Source organism: Hetaerina americana, unplaced genomic scaffold (genome assembly GCF_022747635.1).
Source record: "Hetaerina americana unplaced genomic scaffold, ioHetAmer1.1.p SCAF_2, whole genome shotgun sequence".
Taxonomy (NCBI): domain Eukaryota; kingdom Metazoa; phylum Arthropoda; class Insecta; order Odonata; family Calopterygidae; genus Hetaerina; species Hetaerina americana.
In genome coordinates this window covers 31,385,277-31,405,291 of record NW_027286763.1, presented here as the reverse complement: position 1 = coordinate 31,405,291, position 20,015 = coordinate 31,385,277, and the positions used below count along the sequence as shown (strand labels likewise).

At 38.4% G+C, this 20,015-nt stretch overlaps 1 protein-coding gene across 1 annotated transcript in view; it reads right to left on the bottom strand.

The window, feature by feature from the left end:
- LOC139687694 (sodium-coupled monocarboxylate transporter 2) overlaps positions 1–18,916 on the bottom strand; it is a 46,285-nt gene extending 27,369 nt beyond the window's left edge. The window contains exons 1-7 of the mRNA XM_071584942.1: positions 18,868–18,916; positions 14,103–14,236; positions 7,432–7,620; positions 6,011–6,165; positions 2,934–3,074; positions 1,496–1,714; positions 930–1,048 (exon numbers count right to left, since the gene is read on the bottom strand). Of these exons, the coding sequence (XP_071441043.1) occupies positions 930–1,048; positions 1,496–1,714; positions 2,934–3,074; positions 6,011–6,165; positions 7,432–7,620; positions 14,103–14,236; positions 18,868–18,916 (1,006 nt within the window). The remainder of the gene's footprint in view (positions 1–929; positions 1,049–1,495; positions 1,715–2,933; positions 3,075–6,010; positions 6,166–7,431; positions 7,621–14,102; positions 14,237–18,867) is intronic.
- Between the last annotated feature and the right edge of the window lie 1,099 nt (positions 18,917–20,015).

Here is a 20,015-nt window from a genome sequence, read left to right as displayed (position 1 = left end):
ACATGGCGACTACTTTCATAACTTCACTTTGATGCCGGACCCTGGAGTAGATCTCCTACTTTAATATGGCATTTTGACCTAAGTTAGGCAATGAGCAGTTGAATTGAGATATTTGTGTTCATAAATATCAGATGAATGCCTGCTAATCGTATACGAACATGCTTAAAGTATTTGCATTTTATTCTAAAATTACTTTGTTCTCTTCAAATGTGGGCATTAGTTAAATCTGCGGTAACATTCGATGATAGCATTTATAAAGTGAGAAGTCATCATGTTTCCCAATCAAAGGGCATTTGCTCCACAAAATGCGGTGACACGTCGGAAGAAGTACCCTCCATGTGTATAAACCCCCACGTAGAATCGATGCAAAGGACGTCACTCTTTATTTATTGAGTGAATGGAATCTTTATTGAAGATCTGCTTCTTTATTGACTAGTACTTGTTAAATATTTTTACTCTGAGTTAGGTCAAATCCAACGCAAACCAATTTCGTCGACCATATACATCATTAAGAAAATAGATACAAGCAAGCCGCGATATGTTTTAACTATTTTACATTTTAGTTATCATTTTTCTCTCCCAAAGGAGTGCATATATTTTATAATATATCTTTGTAGCAATCTTAATCATAATTAGTATCTACAAACTTCCATTTCAATTAGAAAGACAGCGGCTTCAGATATGCCCAAGTTAGATATTGCTTTTTTTATTATGGAAATATTGGTTCATTAAAAAGTATAATTTTATCAAATCCTTGTTTTTAAGTTGCTTTTAAGACTTAGCGTTGTCTTTACTTTATTTATTTGATAACCCTGATACATTTGCGAAAGATTTTATTGAAGAAAATGTAATCCTATTATTCATTTATTTTTCAAAAATGCAAATGAAAGGTTACTAGGGACACAATGTTCATGTATTACAAATCTTACCTAGACCTCGAATGATTAAAAGCTGATGCTTGTCTTTCACGTGGGTGAACAAAGAAGTATTGCTCACAAAATCCTCCCATATGACAGTTCCAACAGCGTTGAGGTTAGAAACAAGAATACTGAAATAAAAAATAAATTCTCAAATTAAAATAGTTTTAAATGTTTTAAAAACCCGTTTCATGGAATGAAAGAATTTTTCTCTTTCACCACTAACTACCACAAAATCACGGTCTTCAACTCGAAGACCGTATATGCAGGAGTTGGAGTTCATAGTTGGTATAAATTCCTATGGCATATGATATATTCAAACTTCAAACAAGGAGGACCAGTTCCTTTCCCTGTGACAATTTTGGTCCTCCATAAAACAACGGTATTCACAAAGATAGGGTGAAATGAAGGTGCCCAAGGTATCTCCCAAAGTTAAAGAACCATGGATCCTCAGATTGGTAGCGTGGTGCTACAAGTAGGGACTGAGCTACCAAGCCACCGCATGGTGGAGTAAAGACGTAATTTTCAAGAGACACCTTAAAACGATGTTCACTAAAGCCTTGGTTACATATGCTTACTTTAATCCGCTGTTCAGTATAATGGCGAGGAAAAATCCAATGAAGCCCTGGTAGCCTCTGAAATACTTGGACACAAAGTAAGGAACGATGCCGTCGACTCGCGATGTTATTCCAGATTCCAGTGGGTCACAGTCTGCGAGGGCAGCGAATATACCGATTCCTGCCAGCCACGGCATTGAGAATACTACAAGTATGAGAGGTATATCCCCCAGGAGTGCACTGTAAGTGATGAGGGCATGTATTAATAATTAATAAAATACTAGTACAAATGGGAAAGAGTATAAAAATTATCATGGTTTATGAAATTATTTTTTGTTCTCTCTTGAAACATGTACTAATCAATAATTTTAGTAATTACATTTTTCCTTGCCTCTTCATTATCCTATGGGCTTTAACAAACGAATGTTTAAATTAAACTACCAATTTAGCAAAAACTCGTATTGATTAATCGTAAATGTATTGTAGTCAATTTTTTAATTGCTGGATTGAGTTATCGTTCAATTAATGGCTTATGATTGTTTAATGAATATTCATTAAGTACTGGCATAGAAGTGAGTCACCCGCTTTAAGACTCTCTTTTCCAGGTTAACCGCTTAAAGCCTCTTTTTATATAACTCGGCCTTAAAAGCCTCCTTTTCTTTGCTTTTTCTTTTCTATTTTCTTAGTGCGTACACCAATAGCTTACTGGAGATCATAATTGAAGGAACGTGGAGGGAAATAATACCAGAGGGTAGATGGTGAATTGCTAGAAACGAGTTAGGGAATGATGGAATTTTTGGTTGGGAACGGAACTGTTCGAAAACTGCTATATGGTCATTTCAATAGGTTATCAATCCTCGGATTGATAACCTATTGAAATGACCGTATGTACACATTTTTGGAACGAAAGCTTCGCTGAGGAAGAAATTCGTATTTTTTGCCTCAGTATTTTAGAATCACTAAGGATGATATTGGCGACATTGTCCAAAGTCTAAATGATTAACGTAGATGACAGTTTATTGTTTGACCATAGTATAAGCTTAGACGTTTACGAGCATCTAAATACATTTTCTTTCATTTCCTTTCTTGTCTTGTTCATTTTTATTCGAGTGCGAAATTCATATGCGAATTTTCACCTAAAAGATATACTGTAATTATTACTGGGTGCCAAAATGCACGCTTTAGTGGCCCCTCTTCACCAGTTGACTGAATATCATACTTTAACTACATCATGTGCTTTCAAATTCAGGATTCATATAAAGACTTCATAGAATGATAGCAAATTTTATAAAATTTTATATTTATTTATATCAACCCGTGCTAGTGTCATGTCGTATGAACAGTCACAAATCTAGTAGAGAGTATGTAAGGGAGTCAATCAACCTCCCCCATTCTGTAACCAAGTGATCATATCTTTTATTGCTATTTTTAATTTGAACAAGGAGTCGTGAATACTTACATCACAACGGATCTCTTGCTTGGCATGCTGCAAAACCTCTGGATCTGATTCTGCTGACAACCCAGAACGACTAGATGAGATCCCAATGTCCCCACGACAGCCGAAATCGTGGAGATACGAAGCGTCGGATCCAGGGACATGCTGTGGAAAGGGTAAGGGTAAAAAATCACTTTTAAGCAGTTACTTCCAACTTGGGCATGTTGGTCTCCATCGAGAAGTCATAATTAATATGGAGCCTAAGACTTGGGCCAAGGAAGCTGGAATGTCTCTAAATAGCATAGGTAGTTAGTCTGATTTTTATTAGCTGTTAAAATTGCTTGTGCAATTTTTAGAACTATTTTACGCTCTTTTAATACGACAGATATCTTCAAACGCTACTCAACCCATTAAAAATTCTTAGCAAATCTTGTGCAGATACTCGAATAATTCTAAAGAAAGCATATTCATAGAATTCTGGGAAATCGATACACGTAATGTATGTTTTTTAGTTGATAGTATATGTATTTGCATGCATGTAAGTATTTTTGCATGCATGCATGTAAGTTGAAAGAATTCTTGCATGAATGTATACACCTCAGTGGGTATAGGTTTGCATGGATTTTGCATTTGGTTTTGTTCTCTTTTCCGGGTGGTGACCTGAAACCCCCGCCACACGCCCTTGCGGCGGCTTGCGGGATATTATATAGATGTAGATGTATGTCAAGTAATACTATACTTGTTGTGTGGTGGATTATATATGATTTATAAGGGATGTTGGACTTGTGGTTTTCATCTTGAGAACTGAGGTCATGTAGAGGAATCTCATACGCTCGATTAAGTTGCAATGAAAAAATAAAATTTTCTCGTTGCTTATAAAATCGCCAAAATAATATGTTGTACACCATATTTGACGATATTTCCATGGGAAAAAGCTATGCATTCTCGAGCGACTTCTACGCACAAGTTTGAGACCTTGTAGGTAGTCTAGTGTTCCAAATTCTAAGTGTTCAATCTAGATTTCAGTTTTTATATTGTTACTGCGATCTTCCGTTAATGTTGAGGATTCTAAGAAGTGAAAACACATTTAAGTTCGCCTGGAAGAGCTTCTACTAATTTCTCGGCGTGATCTATATTTGTTTAAGTATTGAAATCGATTAATTTCCTGAAGAATAAATTAATCTTACGGAAGAGATAAGTAAATGCTATTAAGCTGACTATCAAAGTCGTAATGACTCTCAGATATTTTTTAAACCCTTCAAAAATCGCGTATTTCTTGTATTTATCCATTTCGAAGCTAAGAAGACTTGTTTATCAATACCTAACGAACTTATCAACCCCAGTTGGTTTCGTAAGTGAGGGTAGAGCTCACCTATTACTAAGTCCAACGGCATATGAAATTCATCAGGGAGACCAGGCCCTTTCCTTGTGCCGCCTGTGGTTACCTGTAAGATCTGGTATCCGAAAATCACAGTTAAGATGAAGCTGAGTGTATCCAGAGGCATCCCCAAGAATCGAATTGGAGCCCTATAGTGCAACGCTCCACCCACTGAGCTACTACGTCCCTTGTAGGAAAGGAAAAAGCTTAATATATATTCAATCTTTCCCTTTCAAAGCCAGTGGTACGTCATGTGGTACTATATATGTACAGTGAATTTGTAGCTTAGGCCTTTGTGTAACAGATTGCCGGCTGTCTGTCATTGGAAAATGACTTCAACCAACTAAGAACCTTGCCCTCTATACCAAGTGGAAATTATTTGAAAGTTTCTCGATTACCTGAAGCCAAAATAATAAATTGGCGTTTAAAAAAATCATTCATGAGTATAGTCCTAGAAATCTATTTTTACTTAATAAAAATTCCTGCTTTGAACTACCTATTATAAAGTATTTCATGAATGGTCTAGAATTGAATAATTCAGGAATCGATCGAGATTTATGGAGCAAGATAGAGAGGCATGTAATGAACTTTCCCTTGAAAGAACTAAACGATGATAGAAAGCTTGCCTGATCACTATGTTTATGGTATTTGGGTTCTTGTTTAAAGATAGCAACAATTCAAAAATGATTGATATTGCTCAGAAGGTGGAGAAACTATTCTATCAGACAAAATTCCTACCCGGAGTTTGGAGTAAATATATTTAGGATAAGAATTGAAAGAGTCGTAAACATTTTATGCGCATTTTGACAAAATCATAATGCTTAGTTAACGGACGAGGAGGACATGATAACAGGGAATTCAGCGTTCGGCATATCCTAATTTATTGTAGGCATATGAATGAAGGATAATGGTTTTCCTCATCGTGCTGTTCCGTAATTTCACGGCTCTTTCAAAATTTCCAGTTGACAAGTAAACTTTAATGTCGCGTGAGAGACCTGTAGAATCTCTTTACTGCTATTTTATTCAAAGAAAAAAATACTGATTTTATTTAATTTAAACTAAATACTATAACTTGCTTTTTAAACTTTTAGTGAAAAACTAACTCTAGAATCTAACGAAGAAAACCCACTTCATTTTAATTGAACATGCTTTAAAACAAAATTTAACCGAACAATTTTGCTTTAATTTACTTTAATAACTGCCATGGTAGCAGTGAGTTCAATGCCGATCCCAGAATACAACGTTCATGACATTCCGAAGAAATAATTATGTGAAAGGTTCAGTCCCGTAGACAACTTTTAACCCACGTCACTAATTTAAGCGAATGTCGAATTTTCCTAGTAACGGACAAGTGTATTGACCTATCGTCTTATCTCCGTAATTATTGGGCCATGTCCCCGTCTATAAAGATTTTGGGTTCGATTACCACTTAGGTGAGTTTTCCTCCACCTAGGGCTTACGTGGTAGTAATTGTTCTTCTTGTAATTTGATTTTTTAAAAGACAATTTAAATGTGATATTGGATGAGTTTGATGTACGATTAGAAGCTAAATTTAAGTAATTTCGAATAAATTTAGCACTTAACATTAAGTATGCAGGAATTCCTAAAAAAATCGTTTTTATTCTGCCATTAAATGAAGCTGAGGAAGCAACCATAATAAGGGTCACCAAATATTTCGGCGAGTGCTAGGCAGTGCTCAGAAATTAGTTATTGCAGCACTTACTTGAAGAAATTGAAGCGCCCCCTTTCGCTGGTGATACGAAACGCTTCGGCAAGCCCTCCGGCGTGGTAGAAACCGACGGCTGCGATGACGATGGACACAGAGCACAGCATGATGCCCTGCACGGCATCCACGATCACCACTCCGCGCAGACCGCCCTGCCGAGAACATTGAGACTTGTTAAGGTGAATTGAACCCAGAACTCAACTTTCATTCCCATGCAGTGACCGTACTGTTTTGAGGCCCACGCTAAATTGTGTATGTTGTTCATTCAATTTTACATTCAGAACCTGTTGATACCAAGATTTAATTTCTCAATTCTTAATTTACCACTCCTCTAAAATAAATCATTAGCGTAACATGAAAGTGTCAAAATCACATCCTGCGATATGTAAGTAAGTGATAAGTGAAGTGACATTTATTTTCTTGAAGGGCCTTAAATGAGCAACAAATGAATACTAGTAAATGAACTAGGAAATTTAAGTAGCCGAGGACTCTTGCTCGGGATAATCCTCGGTCTGGCCTCTCATTCAATTTTCAGTTATAACCCTATTTTAAATTGCTTCAAGTCATAACACATGTGGAATCTCTATTTCTTCAGCATGTTACACCAATCTGGTTGTAACTGTCTAGCGATGACGAATGGATGTACGTATTAATTTCGAAAATAAGAAAATGACTGGTGGATGATAATCCACGTGCTCCCTCGTAAAAATATTATGCTCAACATTATATTATTATGCCTTGTTTTTTGAGAAAAGTATTGTTGTTGTTGAAGATGTAATTATATTGACATTTTGTTATAAATATGAATAACTTCTGTGTTTTCGCCAATCCTGTTTGCTCCCGGCGCCAATAGGCTCTAAATAGTCCCGTGCCCCCGGGCCTTTTCGATGGAATTCTTCCAAGAAACTGCTCCATCCTATCTCGCCTCAATCAAAACTTTCGTTATTAATGGAGCATAACCTATAATGATTACATTTCTTCTTTAAGCTTCCACTTGGCATGTTGCTACTCTCCTGATAGCCATAGTCACAGAAAGTTTTTTTACCGAGGAGAATCTATCCAGGATGGAAGCCATCACATGCTTGGCTATGAATGAGTCTGCCTTGAGCTTTTTGATAGCAAAAATATGACGGCTGAAGTGAAATAGTTTTCTTGAATGAGATGTTTAATGCCATCCATTTCCTGGTCCTGAAACTTTCTCTAGCCTCTCACTTTGTAGACGGAGGAAGTTTGATGTGTACTTGCTGAATGCCTTCCTTTTCCTCTCAATTTATAATCAAAATTTCTTCGCATTTAATGTGAAATCGTTGCATTCAGTTTGTGGGGTGTCTTGTGCGCAATTTTTCCTCGCTTCGGTCGGAATCTGTCGACGGCAATGCCAGGAGGGTGGATTTTAGCTGAGAATACGAAGTAAACACCGTTAGAGAGCCGAGGACGGTGAGACCGCCGATGATGAGGATGCACGCCCAGAGGGGCGCCCCCACGAGGCCGCTTAGTGCGATGCTGGGCGTGAGCATCGTTACGCTGAGGCCGATGATGCAGCGCAGGACATAGGTGAAGGACGCCAGGCACCGAGCCGCCTTCGACCGGAATCGTAGCTCCAAATACTGGAAATCAAAGAAAGATAATAGGAATAAGGATTCTCACTCCGCTTGGCACAAGTTTGAGGAAGTCGAACTGGAGAATTTATGGGGTCGTTATAGTTTTAAAGGAAAGGGAAAGTTACCTCTTGGTTTATCCAAATGGCATTCGATTCAGTGCCCCTATTCAATGATACACCCCCATTCGAATAAATGGGAGTGAAGCCCATCAGGATTATATTTTATAAGGTACGCACTGAATCACATTTCGAGATGAAGGCCATTACGCGCGATGATGATGGGAACTAGATCATGAATCATAATCGCTAGTGCGTCTATCATTATAAACACAATGAAATACGGACTGTCTAACAAAATTTTTTTTCTATTTAGCGCTATTAAATCCACAAGAACGCGATTTCTGGCGCTACCAGTGATCATTAGAGCTGGGTCGCAAGATCCATTAAATGCAAACTACGCTGAAACGGAAAATCGTGTTATGGATATTAATAGAAATGGCTCACATGGTACCTATGCGTTATGTCAAACTGCAAAACCTTTATTAATTCGAAAAATATGTGTGTTTGTGTGTGTGTATATATACGATACGTGTATATATATATATATATATATATATATATATATATATATGTTTATATATATATACATATATATATATATATTATTATCATTATTATTAGGTAATCTACCGGTTAATGTAGGTTTTTGGATGGACATAATTACTAATTAAATAATTTGTGGCCCCTAGCAAAACACAACATCCTACTCTACATCAGGTCCCTCTTAAGCTCTGAGTACTTTCTTCCTCCCTTCATCCCGTCCAACATCCCTATCCTGTTCCTTCCCTTTCCTCGTTTGCCTAACATTCTCCCCTCAATTACAGTCTTCAACATCCCGCTGCCGGTCAATACCCCCTTCAGCCACTTTTCCTGCCTCCATATGATTTCTCCCAACAAACCCCTCTCTTCGCCCACCGTACCAAGTACTTCCTCGTTTGTTTTCTTCTCTGTCCATTTCACCTACTCCATTCTTCTCCACACCCACATTTCAAAAGCCTCCAGTCTACGTCCATCCTCCTGCTTCAATGACCACGTTTCCGCGCCGTACATAGTTACGCTCCATATCAAAGTTTTTACGAGTCTTTTCTTAACATCCTTACTCAACGTCCCCGTCATCAGCTCCCTCCTCCTTGTGAAAACCTCTTTGCCAAGCGCAATTCTTCTCCTTACGTCCTTACTACTTTGGCAGTGTTGGTCCAAAACACTTCCGAGATACGTAAACTGTTCTACCTGCTCTAGTTTTTGCCCTCCTACTTTAATGTTTAGCGTAGTCTTTTTCTTTCTGGAAAATAGCATAACGTTGGTTTTATTAATATTGATTTTCACCCCATATCTGTCGCACTGAATTTACAATTCACTCAGCAATGCTTGCAACCCCTTGGGTGACTGATAAACTAAAGCTTGGTCATCAGCAAACCTAACTGATTTCACAAATTCCCCGCCCACCTTCATTTCTACCTCCAGTTCTTCCCATGCCTCTTTAATCATTTCCTCTGCATACAGGTTGAACAGCACGGGGATAATGGGCAACCCTGCCTTACACCTCTTCGTAACACTGCCCAACCGGGCTCCCCGTTCCCCACTCGCACCTGAGCAGTCTGAGACACGTAAAGGTTGCGGATTAGCCTCCTTTCCCTGTAATCTATTCCTATTTTCTTCAATATACTCATTAGTTTTTCCCAGTTTACTCGATCAAACGCTTTTTCGAAATCTACGAAACAGGACATACGTCCTGATTGTATTCTATATTCCTCTCGATTAATAATCTCATAACTGCAATTGCATCACGCGTACCTCTCCCCTTCCTAAACCCAAACTGATCATCCCCTAAGTAATCATTTGCCCTACTCTCTATCCTTTTGTTTATGATCCTGAGAACTACTTCAGCTGCGTGGGATATCAAACTTATCGTCTTGTAGTCCTAACATGATGTAGCCTTTACCTTTTTCGGAATAGGAACTAAAACTGATCTCACAAAGCCTTCCGGCCAGATTCCTTTCTCATAAATACTACGGATCAGCCCATATAGCCTCTTCCTCCCACATTTTCCTAAGCCTTTTAAAAGTTCCGCGGGAATGTTATCCACCCCCACAGCCTTATTTGGTTTCATCTCCCTTAATGCCCTTTCTATCTCATTGTCTAGAATGCCTGGACCTAAGCTATCTTCCTCTACATCATGTTCCTTTTCTATGTCTAACTTCCTTGGTCTAAGCTCTTTACTATACAGTTCTTCTATATATTCCTTCCATCTCTCTTGGATCTTTCCTGCGTCAACTATTACCTTACCCGCCTTATCTCTAACTGCTATCTTTGATCTCCCTTTCTTACTTCCCGATAAAGATTTAACTTTGCTGTATAGCGCACCGCTTTCACACTTCCTCTGCAGACTTTCCATATCCTCGCACTGCGTCTTCCACCATTCTTCTTTTGCCCTATTTATTTATTTATTTACACAATTACGTTGCAATTAGGCAAATTTCCTGGTGGCAACGGTCAGGTTCGGTCAAAGATAACTACTAACAACGAAAATTACATACGAACACATAAAAACAGATAAGAGACAAAATATTTTTACATAATGACACTTCCACATCACATACAAACAAACTTCCACACCACATATAAAATGCCGTCCACATCACATACAAACAATATTTTCAAAACTACAGTGAAGTTTATTACCCAGTGGCTACTTTACATTTCAACTTAAAACTTCTAAAATTGGATGGAAAGGGCTCAAACAAACCTCCAGGCAGCTGGTTCCAATCAATAATGGTTCTATTTAAAAAAGATTATTTTTTCTTATTGGTTTTTTGAGTCCTTATTTTTATTTTGTGGCTATGGTCGTTTTTTCACTTAAAGTTAGGCTTTTCTATCCCTAGCCATACATCTTCCCACGCTTCGTCCTTTTTAACAATTCTATACATCGCGCCTAACCTGCTCCTTTTTCTTCTATTTTTCAAACTCTCCCATTTCAGTACATCTAACATATCCGTGACACTATCTGTTCTTTTGTACCTTCCGAGTACATATCTTGCTGCCTTTCTTTGAACTTTTTCTATCTTTTTAATATGTCCCACCTCATATGGATCCCATACTATGGAGGAGTATTCTAGGATAGCGATAACCAGTGCCTTATATGCTTTTTCTTTTGTGGCTACGCTACTTCCTTTTAAATTTCTCATCACCCAATGCAATACTTTAAATGCCTTCCGTGTCAAATTATCTACTTGGACTCCCCACCCAAGATCCCTAGTTAAATAAATGCCTAAATATTTGCATTGACTAGTACATGGGATTCTTTCTCCAAAGAGGGTGTAAATTTCCTTTTCTGCATTCTTTTTATTTGAAAATTTTATATGCTTACTTTTACTTATATTAATGCTCATGTTATTATTTGTAACCCAGTCACCAAGGCGATCGATGTCATTTTGCAATATTACGTGGTCATTTACATGTTCTATCCGTCTGTATATAATGCAGTCATCAGCAAAGAGTCTTATTTGGGAATGTAACTTGTTTGGTAGATCGTTTACGTAAATTAGGAAGAGTAATGGCCCAAGAACACTACCTTGTATTTGTTGCCCGCCTCAATTTATTGTTTAATTCTTTGTACTTCATTTTGTCTAATACTGTATTTATATTCTTCCATTTTCGCCGCTCATCCATCTTTGTAATCATCTCATCCGTGATCCATGGTTTCCTAGTCCTTTTAGTGTTAACGGTTCCAATAGTGTCTTTTGCGGCTTTAGGCAACCCTTTCTTAATACTTTCCCATTTTTCTTCGATAGTACTTAGCTCTTTACCATCCTCCATGATTTCCTCTTCCGCCTGTTTGTATTCCTTCCTTTTCAAACCATTTAATGCTTCTACATTCCATTTTCTGACTCGCCGCCCCTGCCTTATCTTTTTGAAACGGACGCTACATTTCATAACCACTAATGTGGTCAGAGTCCACATCCGCTCCCGGGAAGCTGTGCGAATTTATCACACTGTTCCTAAACATGTGTCTAACCAGGATATAATCTAGCTAATACCTTTCTGAGTCACCTGGCATTTTCCATGTATACCTGCGTCTTTTGTGTGTCTAAACCATGTGTTGGTGATGACTAACCCCTGTCTTCTGCAGAACTCAACTGCTTTCTCCCAGCGGTCATTCCTCGTGCCTAAACCTTAGTTCCCGACCTCGTCACCATCTCTTCCTTCGCCTACCGTCGCATTCCAATCCCCCATCACTATCAAATGTTTCCCTGCAGGAACACACGCGATTATGTCCTCTAACTGGTCGTATGTCCTATCGACCTCTTCTTCCTTATAGTTCCTCGGTGGCATGTATACCTGAATAATAACCAAGTTCGTCGGTTCTGCTTTTATCTCTACTAGTAGTATTCTATCCGTTACCTACTCTATGTTAACTACGCTTCTTCCTACCTCTTCATTTAATACTATGGCAACCCCTCGTTGGCTCTCGTCCCCGCCGCTGTATATTATTCTATACTTATCACTCCAATAATCCCCGCTATCCTTCCATCTAACATTGCATAGACCTAAAATGTCTATATTTCCCCTTTCCATCTCTCGCTTAATATTCCCTAATTTTCATGTCCTCAACATCATCCTAACATTCCAAGTTCCTTTTCTAGCTAAAGTGTTCTTCTTCGGCGTCTTCTGTCCTGCTGCTTTCGGTTGACCCTTGAAAGGGTTTCGTGGAAGTACGGCCGCGGAGGCCTTGCCTCCCCCGCTGCCGGGCACGACACGCGGCCGATTGGGCCGAGCCCCGTAGTTGCCAGGACTCAAAATCTCTGTTTTGTCCATCATATTTATCTTGGGAATGATAATTGAGATGATCTCCCGTTGCCTTCCTCAATAGTATTTTTAACGTGACACCATCACTTATTGGCCGCTCCTCTGGCGTCAGACGCCATTGCAGCCGCCTCACTGAGGGACAGACAGCGTGGACTACCTTTCGTCCTGCTCCTAACCTTCGACCTATCTGACATGGGTGACCCTACCAGGAGCAATTATTATTACTCCCGCCAGCACAGCTCTAGGGGTCATCGGAACGCACAAGCCCTTCCACCACGTCAAGTTTGTAGTCCGAGGAGGGATATATATATGTACACATATGTGTGTATATATATATATATATATATATATATATATTTATATATGTATATATATATGTATATGTGTGTATATATATATATATATATATATATATATATATATATATTTATATATGTATATATATATATGTATATGTGTGTGTGTATATATATATAGTACAATACACAGTAACACACAATATAGAAACACAAAAAAAGAAGAACACTCACACGTTATTTATTGATATTTCGACGGAAACAATCCGTCTTCCTCTGAAGATATAGAAGTAATGGCATTACTTCTATATCTTCAGAGGAAGACGGATTGTTTCCGTCGAAATATCAAGAAATAACGTGTGAGTGTTCTTCTTTTTTTGTGTTTCTATATTGTGTGTTACTGTGTATTGTACTATTCGGCACTTCCGTGTTACGTCTACGAAAGCATATATATATATATATATATATATATATATATATATATATATATATATGCGCATTTCTTCAGTGTGTAACCTGAATGATTTTGTGTATTCTTCCAATTGGTCCCTTGGCAGCTAGCAAATTAATGTGTCTGCTTATAATGTTTTTGTTTCTTGAGCGATATTCTATCGGTTTTCTTCGGAATGTTTTCGTAATTTCATTTTTATGAAAATTTAAACCTTTTAAATGAGTTCTCACTGTTTTGTATGGAATGCCTCGATCTTTTCTGGATTAAATTTTCAGCAAGTTTTTACTTCACATTATTCATTCATTTTTTTGTCTTTTTGGTCTTTTTTTGCCTTTTTATATTTCATTTAAATCTTTTTAAATTGATGCATTTAAACTCTTGAAGCCCAGCAGTTCTCTCCCCAGGAAGTTCACGTGTGGTGGGCAGAACGCATTATAACACTTTTAGGATTACGAATAATTTCAGACGTAAGACACGTGAACGTATCTTACCTATTATTTGGCACAAGCAGAGAATTAAGCATTGAGAAGTAAATTTTGTATTATACAGCCATATCTTTAAGTAAATTAACAGTAAATAGCATCAAATGTTAAAATATTTTTTGAATTTTTAATATTTCATTGATTTCATGAACTTCGATAACTTTTTCGCTGCATCATCTAATGGATATAACTTGTTTTACCTAAATATTCAATACTTAAATGAATTCTTACATTTAAAATGAGCTTTATTGAGTACCCTTGGCATCGGTATGCTTGCCGGTGTCTATAATTTTATCCCACGCCAACAGGTTTAGGTTATTTAACTATTAGATACTTTGAAGGGATTTCACCTGGAATTAGGTAATCTTTTAAGTGCTACTGCACTGGTACTTACCTGGTATACTGAAGTCACTCCAAGGTCGTAGTAAATTGGAAGGAAGACGAAAGCGACGATTGGTAGCGAGAGAATGATTCCGTAAACGGTTTCCCACATTCCAGCGCCCCAATAGTACATCTCCGATGGAAAACCTAACTCGTAGAGGCCGGGGAAACAAATGAATAGTCACTTTAATCAATACTTAAGGTTCAGACTTTATTAAAATTCTTTTACAGTCCTTAAATAGAGTTGGAGGCGATACTTTCAAAGTAATTAGATTGTTGCGAAATAAAATATGTTATGATACTGCGGCACTGTACACATGCGAATTAATTTTCCGCAGAATAACCCGTTAAATTTATCTTCGTCTTCTAATTAATACTATGCAAGTAATTTAGTATTGAAAATGTATCTGATAAATATTTAAATTAAGATTCTATAGGAATAAAAATATACTATATTTATGTGAAACTATAAATGTAAATAAATGAAATACCATGACGCCCTCCTTATGTAAGCGACAAGCCCTCCTTATGTAAGCAACCTTGTCATACATACTCATTTACTCATTTGTATGCTTATCTAGAGAATTGTAAATAGACTTCCCAACTCTTTGAAAGGAAACTTTGAACACTAATAGCAATGGTAATTAATTCATTTCATTTATTTCTCTAATTTACATGTTATTATTACCTAAAATTGGTTATTCGTAAAATTATTTCAGATCATTATAAACCATTAAGTGTTTCTTTCAGAAGTTTAGAAAAACTAATTTTCTGATAAATTGTAATAATTAAGTTAATGTTATTTCATCTATCATTGTAGGGCAAAATACAAATTCAATTCACTGGATTTTCACAGGAATAACGCTGGTCCACCAGTTGTTACTATTGACAATTGTTTTGTGTCCCGTTGGGCATGTAGGCTATCTGGGTGACGCGGCAGTTAAACACCCATTAAAAAGTGTACATATTCTTGGAGGACAAAGAAATGCTCAAAAAAACACCAATGAAAAGTAATGAGAGCGATGGAATTATAATGGAGTTGCTTCGTTATATTTAACAAGTGCTGTATGCCTATTTATGCCATTCTTTAATTCACGGGACATCCATAAATCACGATGACATTTATGAGGAGGGAGGTTTCCACCCGAAATTCTCAGTTCGTTCTTTTGGCGATGCAGAGTAGCTCCAGTCTACATTACGCAACATTGGCTGAACTAGTAATTTTGCTTTGTTCTTCTGTTTTGTATCCCATCCATATGCTGTGCAATACAACACAGGTGCATTCTATTTGATTTATTCGTTCTGAAAATCTAAGATAAGCGCTGCATAGAAATTTGTAATCATTATTAGTGGCGGAATAGTTACATTTTATGAATATCAAAAATTCAGTGTCCCTTCCGCTGTTTTGGAAAAATGTAGCCCGCATTATGCTATCTACAGGGTTCGTCCGGAAAATAAGTGTACTGAGCTCAGGAAAAAAAATTTATTACACTTTTACTTATCTTAAGCCAATATTCCTCAAAATAGGACCCTTGTGAGTCGATACACTTGTTCCAGCGGCGTTCCCATTCCTGGAACGCTCCCGCGAAGGCATCGTCGGGAACCTCTCGAAGACTCGTCGTCGACCTCTTCTCTGCCCTCCACGAACATCTTGTGCCACCGAAAGATCATGTTTCTGGACATGGCTGACTCCCCGTAAGCCTGGTTAATCATACCGACAGTTTCGGTAGACGATTTCCCAAGCTTTACCGCAAATTTGATGGAATAACGCTGCTCCAAAAACTTCGGCATCGCGTTCCGTGACGTGGGTCGAGCGTGGAGGTTCGCGTTAACAGAGCTCCTCACTACACCACAGCTCAGAGCCGACTGCCTTTTTCAGCGTCGCTTGCCAACATACCCCCTCCAATCGCAGCCCGTCAGAGCGGCGCTGGGCGCGCCTGGAGCGGCGCGCCCAGCCTAGGAGTCAGTACACTTATTTTCCGGACGAACCCTGTATGATTCATGTGCAGCGTCAGTTATTTCCGTACTGTGGAGTGACAGAGCACAGAGCAGATGAAGCTCTCCATTCGCCATGAAGATTCAAAATGTCTCAAACTATGAAGCTTCGATGTACTTAGGGGGTTAGAAAGAGGGTTAAATTATCGCTTGCTTATTATATATTATATATCCATGCCTTACAGAAGGCATGGAAATAAGCAAGCCAGTGCAGTATGCACAAGCGAATCGTTCGCTAAGGCCACGCGTTTTTTCGCTGTGAGAAAATACATTTGCTGTAAAACTAGAGCATTCCTTTAAAATTTTGTTTATCTCTTTTTTACTTTCTAATATTTTACTTCTTTCCAAAAAGGTTACAGGCCAATGGGGAAGCATGTTATTTTAAATCTTTCTAAGTAAATCTATAAATGTCTCAATCCAAATGTCATCATATTTCATGTAATTTAACTGGTGGCCCTCATCGCAGAACAAATTGCTTCGATTTTCAGAAAGCAAACTAAAACTGTCCGTTTTTACGCTCCACATCACATAATATTACTTTTTATGGGACGGCTTTGAAATCTGCATCCTGGAATAAACGCCGTCAAATAAAATTATCATAATTTTCGCCATGTTCCTTGGCAAGAGGCAGTAATGAACTACTTGGGTCGAATGGCGACATATGAGGAAATTTCAGGCGTGAATGATTATTAGTTGGTAGAAATGAGAAATGGGTATATCGCAGTGTTGAGACAAGGACTCATTAGTATTGTAAAAGCGATCGCCAGCCGTTTCTTACCGTAGTCCTAAGTTGCTGAAATTTTTACTTTGAAAAGAATATCCAGATAAAGAGGTCCTACTTGGATGAGGTTGCCTCTGCATGAAATATATATTACCTATTCTAGTGCGCAAATGGTGTTTGCCTCTTTCTAATGTGCATCGTAAGCATTTAGGAACTTACACTGTTGTTTCTTGTGTTTTTTTTGAGTCTTTGAGAATGCGTACGGTGTAAACTACCGTCAACTGGTCGAAGTCTGGCTTAAATCTATTTCGCAATTAATTATTACTCTCAAATGCTTATGGCTTTTTGCTTCCAATTTTAGTACTAAAAAAATCTTTCTTTCACACCTGTTTGAATGCTTTCAAATGTCCATGGTTCCATTCCCAAGAATGGAACATGTAGCGTGCTAATGGAAAACATGAGGAACGGCTGGATTGTCTATTTCATCATGTATGATGAAATAGACATTAAAGGCATGCCACACTTTGAGACATTTTCAAACACGATTATGCAATGTGACAGTTAAGATATCAGAGTGCTTTGATTTCCTGCGCTAACAACGTAGGAGTTGTCAAAAACAACCTTCAATATTAAGAAACAATCTTTTCTCTTCAAGTACTTATTTTACAAGAAAAATCACTCTCCAATCTTGCGTTTTTCACCAAAGTAGATATCTTGGCAGAGTATTTCAAATAAAACCTAAAATAAATGTTTCTGACTCCTATGAACATTTTTATTTAAGTTTATTTTCGGATTTTACTGCCATACTGGATTTTCTCCCTCTTTACGTCACTGAAAAATTCCCGTTTTTAATATCCTCTACATTTGAGTTTTTCATCCTTTTTGTGGTTAAATGGTCATTACACAGTTTTCGAGTTGTTTCCATAGATTTTTTTTTCATTTCTCATCAAAATGATGAGTCGGATTCAAGCAAATGGTAAAATTCCGCGGTGTTCCGATTTTGAGTGAAGGTTCGTTACTCGAGGAGGTAAAAGATGACCCTAAAAATCGCAGTTCAAAGTCCTTCCGCCCTCTTTGCCCCATAAACAATCAAGAAACCTCGTATCAGCACCCCTGATCCCAAGGTATTTCTCGACCACTGACTGTCGATAAATCTTTCCTCTCAAAATAACGGGTTTGTTATTACGTCAGTCTTGTTTGTCATAAACTATTTCGTGTGTCATTCCAAAATACTTGGCCATCCCTGTTTCTAAAGATTAAGTCCTGAATTTTACTTCAAATTATTGTCTGAACCTATTAAACGTAAGTTTTTCCTGTTCATTGCCGTTTCAAGTACCTCGCAGTTTTATTCGAGAATAGTGTATCGTATATTCCTCCTTAAATTTCATCAAAATTAAAGCAGATCACATATTAGTCTAACCTTTATACTAAGCATCCTCAATGAAAATGACTCTTGTATTTTTTATTATTTATTGTATGTCAAGAACTTCCACGAATTCGCACTATATTCTTTTAATAGTCTTTCTAGATATTGTTCATTCATATTATAAAGTTCATTGTCTCATTTTTTTGGATAAATAAAGCAATCAATGAAGGTGTAGTTGAGTATTTCTTTCGAACTGAAATTGGAAAAGGCTTCAAACTAGTCCACATGTTCTAACTAATACGTAGAAAAGCGAACGGAATTTTACTATATAGACATGGTTAGGGTTCACATTTTCGTTACGTTATATTACTTAGGAAAGTAAGTCGTAAAAGAGAGAGAAAGAGTGTAACGCAAATTATGGCTGTCCAATTAGACTAGCACTTTCCTTTTTGCGCACAACCCTTTGTTTTACTATTGTACCGACAGATATCGGTTTGCCGAATGGAGTGAATTTGTTCAACCGTGGTATGGGCCAGCGGTATTACTTGGCAGGTTGTACATCCCGGGTTTTTGGGAATTTCATTCGATATATCGATCGATATATAGATCATTGTGCGACGCTACCGTCAGGCAGATTTTCCGTATGTACACAAATTCTTCACCAGTTGCCAGTGGGTGTAGCCTACGGGAACTTACCGACGAACGCTCTGACCCCCGTCGAGCCCCTGGCTATGGAGAGCATCATTGTGGGGATGGCGGTGGCGACTGCTGCCGCAAGGCCTCCCTTCCCTCCCCTGCCAAACACGTACTCTGACTTGGCCCCCTGGCCCTTGGTGGTCTTCCTCCCCGCGTAGGATCCTAGGGCCTCGATCCCCGCCAGCGTGGCCCCGAACAGCACCCAGTCCACCACAGTCAGCCCCTGCGAGTTCTCCTCCGTAGAGATCATCGTTCCTTCGACGTCGGCCATCCCTTCCCCACTCTGGCGCGCAGCCCACTCGGCCTGAAGAGAACGGAAATCAATCAGTGAGGGTTCGGTCGATCGGGAGAAGCGGGCATTTTCCTCCGCGACTGGGTCGTCTTTGGGGCCGGTTCGCGTTCGCCGACGTCTCCGGTAAACTGTGGCTGCTATCGCCTCATTCGCACCCCTCTAAAGAGTGAATTGGCGCCCCTTCCCTCACATCGTTTCACCTCTTCGGGGAAGATTTATGACTCCCAGCGTAAAAGAATAACCCCCAGCCAGAGATCGGGAACGGATTGCTCTCTGAAGAGAAGGTGGCACAGAATGAGGTGACGAATATTGTCCAATGAATGTCTCAAATTCGCACCGTGGTGAAGATAAAGAAAACCAGGTATTCTTCAGGCATCCGCGACCTTCTGGCCCTCAGCGCACTCTCAGTTCCCGGTCAGTGACAAGGTGTCAATATTTAGAATATCTTAGAAACGGTGTATAGTGATGGAAAAACTATAACACTTAGTACAAATCAGTTTAATCATTTGATTTACAAAACTTAAGTATATGTTATTAGTTTGCATTTAATTCACACCACTACATGGACCTGCGAGGGAAAAATAATTAGTGTAGAGGATATTATGTTCTTTTCTTGTGATGATACTTGAGAAGAGGTCTCTTTCGTGCTTTGATCCATTCCTTCATAAAAACTGGAAGGCCTCTAATTTTTTTCCGTTGGAAAATGCCCCTAAATTGCTTATACGTCACACGAAAAGCAAACACTTGCATCTTCCCGGTATAAAAATAAGATAAGACAGAACACCTTGGAGACCAACGGCAGCCTACCGTGTTTACTCGGGAAGCCGTTTTGAGAAATGATTTCTTGCAAGGAATG